Below are 12,247 nucleotides of genomic sequence, written 5' to 3' on the forward strand. Positions count from 1 at the left end.
GTGGCTGCTGCCAGAAGGATGTTGGGCTGTATAAAGAGAGGCGTAGTCAGTAGAAGGAAGAAGGTGTTGATGCCCCTGTACAGGTCATTGGTGAGGCCCCACTTGGAGTATTGTGTTCAGTTTTGGAGACCGTATCTGGCAAAAGACGTAAGAAGACTTGAGGCGGTCCAGAGGAGGGCGACGAAAATGATAGGAGGCTTGCGCCAGAAGACGTATGAGGAGAGACTGGAAGCCCTGAATATGTATACCCTAGAAGAAAGGAGAGACAGGGGAGATATGATTCAGACGTTCAAATACTTGAAGGGTATTAACGTAGAACAAAATCTTTTCCAGAGAAAGGAAAACGGTAAAACCAGAGGACATAATTTGAGGTTGAGGGGTGGTAGATTCAGGGGCAATGTTAGGAAATTCTACTTTACGGAGAGGGTGGTGGATGCCTGGACTGCGCTCCCGAGAGAGGTGGTGGAGAGTAAAACTGTGACTGAGTTCAAAGAAGCGTGGGATGAACACAGAAGATTTAGAATCAGAAAATAATATTAAATATTGAACTAAGGCCAGTACTGGGCAGACTTGCACGGTCTGTGTCTGTGTATGGCCGTTTGGTGGAGGATGGGCAGGGGAGGGCTTCAATGGCTGGGAGGGTGTAGATGGGCTGGAGTAAGTCTTAACAGAGATTTCGGCAGTTGGAACCCAAGCACAGTACTGGGTAAAGCTTTGGATTCTTGCCCAGAAATAGCTAAGAAGAAAAAATAAAAAAATTAAAATTGAATCAGGTTGGGCAGACTGGATGGACCATTCGGGTCTTTATCTGCCGTCATCTACTATGTTACTATGTTACTATATATTTGAGATCCCTGTTATATAACATACATACACATGCATAATCATTCTGTCACACACACACACATATATATTCCACAGCACCCCTTATCCTCACATTCTGTCAATACTCACACACACATAATCATCCTGCTCCACCTTTTCACCTATGCAACCCAGTTCTACGCACTCACCCCACCCTCCTCTGGTATACCCCTTATGCACATGTACGTCAGCTCCCACATTTAGCAGCACATCCCCACTAACCCCCTTACTCTGCACACAGGCACAGAATCCTATAAATTACCTCCAGCCAGGACACGACGGTAGGCCCATCCCAGGCAGCGAAAGGCAACCCCTGCCTACAGGCATCTTCCAGCAGCTCATGCCTGCAAGATACAGAACAGGCCATACAAGCTGTGCCACAGCCATTCAACACCCCCCTCCCCCCACCCACCCATGTCCCATTTCTGACTCTGGGTTCTATGCCCCGTCTGCTAGACTAAATGCTTCAAACCCCACCTTGTACAAGCACCCCACTCTATGTAAGAACCCACCTCCAAGTTCTAAGCCCAACCCTATCCAGATATCCAACTCTGGGTTCTAAGCTCTGCCCTACACAGACACCTAGCTCTGAATTCTAATTGGCCTCAAGAACCCACTCACTTCTTCTTGTTTCGTCTATCTTTTTCCACAGACCCTGCAAGCTTGGCAAGACCCATGGGATCTGCAGGAGACATCTCCTCTGAGGGGGTCCCAGCTGTAGAAAGATGGAAAGAGAAATAAAACACCACAGCCCCCTCATGCAAGCTCCCGAGTCTTTTCTTCACCGAGGAACACAGCATATGGTCCTTACCCAGGGAAGGGGAATCCCGGCCACCCAGCTGCCCCATCCGGCCTTTCTCCTTCTTGCCAAAAAGGCGGCCGATGGAGGATTTGATGCTTTTTTTCTTGGTGACCTTGTGAAGTGAGTCCTGGCTGGTGCTGTTGACGCTGCTCAGACCCTCCTGACCAAGGCTGGAAGGACAAAGGGAAGGGAGGAAGATAACAGTTACCAATCCATGCCTCTGGGAACCCCATCCCCCTTCATAGTACTCAGTGGTCTTAGCCCTCCAGACCCAAACCTCATGCTGTCTCAGTATGGCCTACCTTCCCCGGAGCTCCCGGCCTTCCTCCAACGAGCTATTCTGCAGCGCTAGAGCTTGCGTCATCCTCTCCAGGCACACTGCCCGCGGTGTCATTGGTGGTGTGATCTCACTAGGGGCCTGCGACTTCTCCTCACGTACATCTTCCTTTGGCACATGGTTCTGGCCAGACCATGAAAGAAAAGGTCTGTGAGAGTTACAGCACATTGCGTATATCCAAAAGTAATACTGCAGAGGATAATCTCCAATAACCCAAAAAAACATCTCGAGCACATCTCCAGCACCCCTTAAAAGTAACATGGAAGAAACCCTCAGTACACACAGATAATAACCTCACCCCAGCCCCAAAAGAGTAACAGAAAGGAAACTCCTCAGCATCCAAAGATACACTCACAATAACCCCCAACACCCCAAAAAAGTGATATGGAAGAAACCACAGCACCCAAAGACAATACCCCCAACACCCCAAAAAGGTAACACTGAATAAACCCCCAAGATCCCAAAAAAGTAATACAAAAGAAACCCCCCAGCACCCACAAAAAGTAATGCAGAAGAAAGCCCCAATAACCACAGATAATAACACCCTGCACCCCAAAAAGATTGTGTGGAGGAAATTCCCAGCACCCACAGATAAAAACCCCCAGCACCTCAAAAAAGTAACACAGAAGAAAATCCGGCATCCCAAATTAGAAACACAGAAGATAACAGCTCCCCAAAACAACAAATTCAGAAGTGCATCCCAAAACAGTAACAGAAAAAAAAACCCTGGCTCCCCAAAACAGCAAAGAAAGAGGAAACCATCAGAACTCACAGACAATAACCCCCCCCCAGCATCTTCAAAAAGTAACACATAAGAAACACCCAGCACCCCAAAATAGCAAACATAGAGGATAATGTCCAGCAAGAATTACCTTTTCCCTTGAAAAGGAAGGCTGCCTCATAGCCCCGTAAGTACAGCTGTATTGCCGTGAAAGATACAAATGCCCTCTCATTTTGGGACCCTGCATGGATAGCTGGCATATCATGCTGCCTAAAGGGGCTTCAGGGTCAGCAGTGGGGATACTTACAAACTTTTCTCCCTCCCGAGCAGGGCTATGGGGAGTAACCCTGGGTGTGGAGTGCCCGCTGCTGGGTGGAGAGGGGCTGGCCAGGGTGGAGGTGGTGACAGAAGTGGGGATGGAAGCGGCGGAGCGATAACGGCCCAGAGAGCCATCCAGCGTGCTGCTGGTCACCCGGCTCTCAATCTCCTCTGCTCGAAGCTCTGTAGTCTCTTTTTCTTCCTGTATCAGCCTAAAAGGAGAGAGAATCAAAGGGAAGGACAGAAAGAGCTTATCAGCCCACTTTTACAGTGTTACATCCCCTAGGCAACAGAAACCTCTCCTTTGAGCTCCTTATAGATAAAATGTGGCAGAGCAAAGGCCCCATGGCACAGATAGACTTTATGATGCAGATAGAACTTATGGCTCAAATAGGACCTATGGTATGAATAAGTCCCACAGTGCAGACAGACCCTAAGGTACAACAGGACCTACTGCATGAATAGGCTCTATGGTGCAGACAGGACTAAGGCATGGAAAGAGAGGGCCCACAGTGCAGATAGGACTAATACCCCCTATTGCCCCTTCAGGCCGCAGTGACCCCTCACTTTATCTCCTTGTTGATGGCTTCCAGTTGTTCCTGAAGCATGATTGCCAATGTCTGAACATCTGTCTGGCCGCTGGGTGAGAGCAGGTCAGCTGAGTTGAACAGTGTGTCTCGATCATCTTCATCTGAGCCCTCCAGCTCCCCCTCAAAGGCCTGTGCCACGTTCGCTAGCACACTGGCCTGTTGTACGCGCTCCCATTCCTCCTCATCCAGGGTCAAGATCTGCTCATGACACAGGGAGGGACAGAAAGAGGGATGAGCAGAGAAAGAAAAAGGAATAAAGAAAACAAGGTGGAAGGAAAAAGAAAGAGATGAGAAAGTCATTAGGAGGAGGAAAGTGCCCGGGAGAGAAGGAAGAAAGAAGAGGGAGGGAAAGAGAAACAGGTGGTGGAGACAGGCAACCAACAGTGATGAATGATGAAGAGACAATGCAGAAAGGATGAAGAAACAGATTTAAACCTTTCCTTCCTAAAGGAATACTCAATCCAGTCCTCCCTCCCAGAAACCTTAGGTGACAGAAAAGCACTAAAGATACTTACATAAGCAGCATCCGGGGAAGGCAAGGGAAGACAGAAGGAACCACTTTATCAAGCAGTACAAGAGAGGGGAGGACAGCATTAACTTTAATATTATCACACGGGAAGAGATGGGAACTGACAACTTCATCAGGGTATTCAAGACATAGGAAAGTATTACATGTGACACAGTCCCACAGTGCAGAGATAGAAAGTGACAACTTTATCAAAGAATCCAGGACAAGGAAAAGTATTAGGTGTGACACAATCATAGCGGACAGATAACAGAAAAAAATCTCACTATCAGGACATACCAAGGTAGGGGGACAGTAAAGCACAGTTACTTACCGTAACAGGTGTTATCCAGGGACAGCAGGCAGGTATTCTCAACATATGGTGGACGTCAACCACGGACAGCTTCACGAGCAGACTTGCTTGAAAAACTTTTGGAGAGTTCGCGACTGCCGCATTGCGCATGCGCGAGTACCTTCCTGCCTGCCTCAGCGTCTCCTCAGTTCAGATAGCTAGCAAAGAAGCCAACCAGGCTAGGTGGGTGGCCTGCTGTCCCTGGATAACACCTGTTACGGTAAGTAACTGTTCTTTATCCCAGGTCAAGCAGGCAGCCTATTCTCACATATGGGTGACCTCCAAGCTAACCAGAATGGGATGGTGGGAGTGTTGGCAATTCAGGAGAATAAATTTTGTAATACTGCCTGGCCAAAGTGGCCCTCCCATCTGGAAAAAGAATCCAGACAATAATGTGAGGTGAATGTATGAACCGAGGACCAAGTGGCAGCTTTACAGATTTCCTCAATAGGAGTAGATCTAAGGTAAGCCACTGATACTGGCATGGCTCTGACTTTTTGGGCTGTGACTCGACCCTCTAGATGCAGTCCAGCCTGAGCATAACAGAATGAGATCAAAGCAGCCAACCAGTTGGAGATGGTTCGCTTTGACACTGGATGTCCCAACTTGTTTGGATCGAAAGAGATAAAAAGTTGAGGAGAAGATCTATGTGGCTTAGTCCTTTGTACGTAGAAAGCTAAAGCACACTTGCACTCGAAAATATGAAGAACTGTTTCTCCAGGGTGAGACTGAGGCTTTGGAAAACACTCTGGAAGTACAATGGATTGATTTAGATGAAATTCTGAAACAACTTTTGGTAAGAATTTAGGATGAGTACGGAGGACCACCTTGTCATGATGGAATACTGTGAAAGGAGGGTCCGCTACTAAAGCTTGTCGCTCACTGACTCTATGAGCAGATGTGAAAGCAATGAGAAAAACCACTTTCCAGGTGAGATATTTCAGATGAGCCATAGACATTGGTTCAAATGGAGGCTTCATCAATTTGGTAAGAACCACATTGAGGTCCCAAACCACTGGAGGCGGTTTGAGAGGTGGTTTGACATTGAAAAGTCCTTTCATAAATCTGGAAGCCACAAGATGAGCAGAAAGGGGTTTCCCTTCGAATGGCTGATGGAAAGCAGCAATTGCACTGAGATGTACTCGAATGTATGTTGATTTGAGGCCTGATTGAGATAAGTGAAACAGATAATCCAGAACTGAAGGCAAAGAGGTAGAATGAGATGAAGAGCGCACCAAGCAGAAAACCGAGTCCATTTCTAGTTGTAACATTGCCTGGTGGAAGGTTTTCTGGAAGCTTCTAAAATGTCTGTTACAGATTGAGAGAACTATAGGTGAGCAGTTACCTTGAAAGGTACCAAGCTGTCAGGTGCAGAGACTGCAGGTTAGGATGAAGCAGAGACCCCTGACTCTGTGTAAGCAGAGACGGAGAAACTGGTAGAAGTAGTAGCTCCCTGCTGCTGAGCTGAAGTAGAAGGGAGTACCAAGGTTGCCTGGGCCACCGAGGAGCTATCAGAATCATGGTGGCTTGTTCCTGTTTGAGTTTGACGAGTGTTAGAGAATTAGAGGGAATGGAGGAAATGCATACAGAAACTTGTTCATTCATTCCAGAAGAAAGGCATCTGCCTCCAGGCGGTGAGGAGAGTATATCCTAGAGCAAAACTGAGGCAGTTTGTTGTTGTGGGGAGAAGCAAAGAGATATACTTGAGGAGTCCCCCACTGAGAAAAAATGTGATGGAGAGGCGACAAATTGAGTGTCCATTCGTGAGGCTGTAGAAGACGACTCAATTTGTCCGCAAGAAGTTTTTCTCTCCTTTCAGAAAGATGTTGTGAAAAATTACCCAATGCCAAACCTTCTTCGCTTCTTCGCACAGAGGAAGATATCCTTTTCCTCCCTGCTTGTTGACATAGTATAGGGCTACTTGATTGTCTGTACGAATGAGGACTACTTGATCGTGAAGAAGATGTTGAAAAGCATTGAAAATCGCTCTGAGTTCCAACAGATTTATGTGACACCGACAATCTGTGATGGACCTTGAGTACGGAGACCATTAAGATGAGCCCCCCCAGAGCGTAAGTCGAGGAATCTGTCATGAGAACCTTCTGATGAGGAGGCATTTGAAAAAGTAAACCTCTGGAGAGATTGGAAGAAAGCATCCACCAGTGAAGAGACTGTTTGAACGAAGGAGTCAGTGCAATGTGTTGAGAGAGAGGATTGGAAGCCTGCGCCCATTGAGAAGCAAGGGTCCATTGAGGAATTCTGAGGTGAAGTCTGGCAAATGGAGTCACGTGAACTGTAGAGGCCATATGACCCAAAAGAACCATCATGTGTTTTGCTAATAGTGAGGTGAGAAGCAATACTTTGTGACAAAGATGTATGAGAGTATCCTGACGTTACATAGAAACATAGAAACATAGAAGATGATGGCAGAAATGGGCCACGGCCCAACAAGTCTGCCCACTCCACTAACTCACCCCCTAATTTCTTCCTTGAAGCGATCCCACATGCCTTTCTCATTTTCTCTTAAAATCCAGCACGCTGCTGGCCTCAATAACCTGAACTGGAAGACTATTCCAATTGTCGACCACCCTTTCGGTGAAGAAATACTTCCTGGTGTCACTATGAAATCTCCCACCCCTGAGTTTCAACGGATGACCTCTTGACGTTGTTGAGGAAGGAATACTCTGAATTGTACGATGTCCAATACAGCTCCAATGAACTGTAGATTTTGAGAGGGCTGTAGCTGAGATTTTGGAAAGTTTATTTCGAACCCCAAACTTTGGAGGAACCAAATAGTCCATTGGGTAGCTACAATAACCCCCTGAGATGTTGAGGCTTTGATGAGCCAGTCATCCAGGTACGGGAAAACCTGAAGACCATGGTTGCGCAGAGACACTGCTACTACTACTAGGCATTTGGTGAAAACTCTGGGAGATGATGCCAGGCTGAAAGGTAGCACTCTGTATTGAAAATGATGATTTCACACCCGAAATCTGAGGAACTTGCGGAAGGCTGGATGAATGGGAATGTGAGTGTAAGCCTCTTTGAGATCCAGGGCATAACCAATCGTTGTGATCCAGAAGGGGATATAAGGATGCTAAGAACATAAGAATTGCCACTGCTGGGTCAGACCAGTGGTCCATCAGTCCACTCACGTGGCAGCCCCCAGGTCAAAGACCAGTGCTCTAAATGAGTCCAGTCTCACCTGCGTACGTTCTAGTTTAGCAAGAACTTCTCCAATTTTGTCTTGAATCCCTGGAGTGTGTTTTCCCCTATAACAGACTCCGGAAGAGCGTTCCAGTTTTCTACCACTCTCTGGGTGAAGAAGAACTTCCTTACATTTGTACGTAATCTATCCCCTTTCAACTTTAAAGAGTGCCCTCTCGTTCTCCCTACCTTGGTGCTAAGTCTATTCCCTTCAGTATTTTGAATGTTTTGATCATGTCCCCTCTGCCTCCTCTTTTCAAGGGAGAAGAGGTCCAGTTTCTCCAATCTCTCACTCTACGGCAACTCCTCCAGCCCCTTAACCATTTTAGTCGCTTTTCTCTGGACCCTTTCGAGTAGTACCATGTTCTTCTTCATGTATGGCGACCAGTGCTGGACACAGTACTCCAAGTGAGGGCGCACCATGGCCCGGTATAGCGGCATGATAATCTTCTCTGATCTGTTCATGATCCCCTTCTTAATCATTCCTAGCATTCTGTTCGCCTTTTTCGCCGCCGCCACACATTGCGTGGACGGCTTCATCGACTTGTCGATCATAACTCCCAAGTCTCTTTCCAAGTACCGCCCCAGACATCCTGTATTCATGCATGAGATTTTTGTTACCAACATGCATCACTTTACACTTATCCACGTTGAACTTCATTTGCCATGTCGATGCCCATTTCTCGAGCTTGATTATGTCACATTGCAGATCTTCACAATCCCCCTGTGTCTTCACTACTCTGAATAACTTCGTATCATCTACAAATTTAATCACCTCACTCGTCGTACCAATGTCCAGATCGTTTATAAAGATGTTGAAGAGCACAGGTCCAAACACCGAGCCCTGTGGCACCCCACTGGTGATGCTCTTCCAGTCCGAGTATTGTCCATTTACCCCCACTCTCTGTTTCCTATGCTCCAGCCAGTTTTTAATCCACGTGAGTATTTCACCCTTGATTCCATGGCTCGCAATTTTCCGAAGTAGTCGTTCATGTGGAACCTTGTCGAATGCCTTCTGAAAATCCAGATATACAATGCCGACCGGGTCGCCCTTGTCTATCTGCCTGTTTACTCCCTCGAAGAAGTGCAGCAAGTTTGTCAAACAAGATCTGCATTTGCTGAAACCATGCTGGCTGGTCCTCATCAGACTGTGTCTGTCAAGGTGATCAATGATGTAGTCCTTTATCAGCGCCTCTACCATCTTTCCCGGTACCGAGGTCAGACTCACCGGTCTGTAGTTTCCCAGATAATAATAATAATAATAACAGTTTATATTCCCAATACCGTGAAGTTCTATGCAGTTTTCAAAAGATTAACGAAGGAACAAATTGATTGAACATAAGAGAGGTGGAAGAGAGTGGTTAATAGTACAAGATAACCATTATTGAGGAAAAAGTGATTAATAGGACAAGAAAACCATTATTGAGGAGAAAGAGATGAATGGGTCAGTTGTCTAGATACTTTAGGAACAGGTATGTTTTTAGACGCTTCCTGAATTCTTCATAAGTAGCGGGCAAAAGCAATTGTTCTAGATCTTTACCCCATAATGCTGCTTGAAGTGAGAGAAGATGTTCATGGTGTTTTTTCAGTTTACAACCTCTAACTGTGGGGGAAACGAAGTTGGAATGTGAGCTTCTCTTGTGTCTGTTGGCTGAGAAGGAGAAAAGGTCAGTTATGTATTTAGGGGCAAGTCCGTATAGTACTTTAAAGCAGAAGCAGGCGAACTTAAGCTTTACGCGTGCTTCTATCAGTAGCCAATGCAACTGCAGGTAGTAGGATGTCACGTGATCGAATTTCTTTAGCCCGAAGATTAGTCTGACTGCTGCATTTTGCATTAATTGTAAACGTCGCATATTCTTTTGGGAAATTGATAAATAGTCGATGTTACAGTAGTCAAGTTGGCTTAGTACGAGGGATTGAACCTGGGTTCTGAATGCCGATGTATCAAAATATGATTTAATGGATCTAAGTTTCCAGAGAGTGGAGAAACCCTTTCTGATTAAGGAGTCCACCTGGTTTTTCATGGTTAGGCATTGATCCAGAGTTACACCCAGTATCTTCATGGTGGGCTGAATAGGGTAACTAAGTTCATTGATAAATAGTGGTATTTTGGTGTCAAGCAGATGTGGTGAAGCAACGAAGAATTTAGTTTTTTCTGAATTAAGTTTGAACTTGAAGTCTGTCATCCATTGCTCCATCACTTTTATAGCTTCTGAAGTTTTGGGAATAATTTCCGAAATAGCGTCAGTAAATGGGATGATAATCGTAAAGTCATCTGCGTAACTGAATAGTTTTATCCCCAGCTGGGTTAATTGCACGCCCAGTGAGGACATGTTGACGTTGAAAAGCAATGGGGATAGTGGTGACCCTTGCGGCACACTGGATGGATTGCTCCAGGTATCGGAGAGCTCATAATTGAAACGTACCTGATAGGTGCGGGATATAAGGAAGCCACGAAACCAGTTCAACACCTCATCCTTGATACCAATAGCTTCTAGGCATTGTAGCATTTTCCTGTGGTCTACTAGATCAAAGGCAGAACTCATATCGAATTGCATAACCAGGGCATTGAGGCCCTTGCTAAACATTAGGCGCAGATTGTCTAAAATAGCCGCAATTACTGTCTCCGTACTGAATAACGGTCTAAAACCGGATTGAGTTTCATGTAGGAGAGAGAACTGATTAAGATAGTCCATCAGTTGGGTGTGTACCAATCCCTCCATGATTTTTACAATAAATGGAATGGATGCTACCGGTCTGTAGTTGGTTATTAGGGCTGAAGATTCTTTACTATTTTTTAGGATTGGGGTTATTATTATGTGACCATTATTAGTGAGGAACTTCCCATTTTTTAGGTTGTGGGCTAAGTATTGCAGCAACGATAGTTTAAATTCTGATGGCGCCACTTTCATAATTTCTGGGGGGCATGAGTCTAGAACGCAATAAGATTTAGAGTATTTGTTATATAGTTTGGTGTAATTATTCCATTCTAAGTCTTGAAAGGAACTCCAGATCATGTCTGCTGGTATATCATTTCCTTGTGTGTTAGCTATTTGATGATCACTAGGGTCGTTTGTTGAACAATTGTTTCTTAGGTTTTTAATTTTTGAATCGAAGTGCAGTGCTAAGTCATTCGCAGAGGGTAACTTGGTGTTGTGTACGGGTATGGTGTAACGAGTGGTGTCAAATAAATTCGTGATCAGGTTAAACAGCTCTTTAGTATTGATTCCTTGTGAACCATTGCAAGATAGGTTGATATTAGTAGAGTAGAATGCTTTACGTTTGTCTTTTATCAGTTGTTTGTAGATTTTTATGTTAGCTCTCCATTTGTTCCGGTCTGCTAATTCTCCTGTTTTTTTCCAAATTGTTTCCAGTCGTCTAGTTAGTTGTTTCGTTTTTAGAAGTTCGGTGTCGAACCATTTGTTATATTTATTTGCACTGCTTTTGCTATTACGTTTAGGGGCAATTTTATCTAAAATGGATGTGCTGGCTGTCATCCAGTGATCCCAGAAATCGATTCCTTCTTCTATCTCCATTTGCAGTTCATATTGTGACCAGTATTCTTCTGGATTAATATAACCTCTTGTAAGATGTTCTCTTTTTATCATTGGACATGTTTTAGATTTTCGGTGAGACCAGATTAACTTGAAATAATAAGTTAAATGGTCAGACCAGATATCGTGACACCAGATGCCTTTAGGTAAGGAGATGACAGGGTCTAAGACTTCCTTTGTGGACATGGCTACCACATCTAAATGATGGCCTTTTTCATGTGTTTGTGTGGGTAAAGGGAGTTTGCAGTTAAGTAGGGATAGAAATTTTTAAACTCTTTCGTGTTTGTGTTGTCCTCTTCATCTAGATGTATGTTTATGTCTCCTGCGATGATACTGTAAGAAGGACCACTTGAATTATGTAGGACAAATTCACAGAAGTCCTCTTTGGCTTTTGGCCAGCTTTTTGGTGGGACATAGAATAATATGCAGGATAGGGGTTCTTCTAGTTGACAGTTACTAATTTTACAGGCTAAAATTTCTAGTTGGTTGGTCACTTTGGAATCCAGTTATTCGAACTCAAATCCTTCTTTAAGAATAATTGCTAATCCTCCTATTTTTTTTCCTGCGCGTTTTAGCGTAAGGATTTTGAAATTGTCTGGTAGGAGATCAATTATTATTGGGTCATCTTCAGACAATAGCCATGTTTTGGTTAGAAAAAGGCAGGCTATTTGCTTGCTGATGATCCAATCATTAATTAGGAAGGCCTTATTCCTGACAGATCTAGTATTAAGATATGCACAGGGAATAGATGCGAATGTGAAAGGTTTGGTAGAGGTAGTGGTTCTGATGGGTTTTACTTGCCTTATTCTTTTTTTAAGGGTTCGTTGATGTTTTCTTTTATTTGAGATAACATTAATGTGATTTATTATGTCTTCTTGTGGGTTAATGATATGCATGATTGATAGATCTCCCCTCGAACCTTTTTTGAAGATCGATATAACATTTGCCACCTTCCAGTATTCCAGAATCTTTCCCGGTTTGATTGACAGTTTGGCTA

The 12,247-nt window shown here is 44.7% G+C and overlaps 1 protein-coding gene across 3 annotated transcripts in view; it reads right to left on the reverse strand.

Annotated features, from left to right (window-relative positions):
• The window catches only part of PPFIA3 (PTPRF interacting protein alpha 3), a 94,091-nt gene that overhangs the window by 11,865 nt on the left and 69,979 nt on the right, over positions 1–12,247 (reverse strand). For all 3 annotated transcript variants that reach the window (XR_004540924.1, XM_033961621.1, XM_033961620.1), the window contains 6 exons: positions 3,610–3,830; positions 3,032–3,254; positions 1,969–2,126; positions 1,676–1,836; positions 1,486–1,579; positions 1,127–1,208 (listed from right to left, as the gene is read on the reverse strand). Coding sequence is in view for 2 of the 3 variants with exons in the window: in XM_033961621.1 (XP_033817512.1) it covers positions 1,127–1,208; positions 1,486–1,579; positions 1,676–1,836; positions 1,969–2,126; positions 3,032–3,254; positions 3,610–3,830 (939 nt within the window). In the remaining variant the exon portion in view is untranslated. The remainder of the gene's footprint in view (positions 1–1,126; positions 1,209–1,485; positions 1,580–1,675; positions 1,837–1,968; positions 2,127–3,031; positions 3,255–3,609; positions 3,831–12,247) is intronic.

Source organism: Geotrypetes seraphini, chromosome 10 (genome assembly GCF_902459505.1).
Source record: "Geotrypetes seraphini chromosome 10, aGeoSer1.1, whole genome shotgun sequence".
NCBI lineage: Eukaryota > Metazoa > Chordata > Amphibia > Gymnophiona > Dermophiidae > Geotrypetes > Geotrypetes seraphini.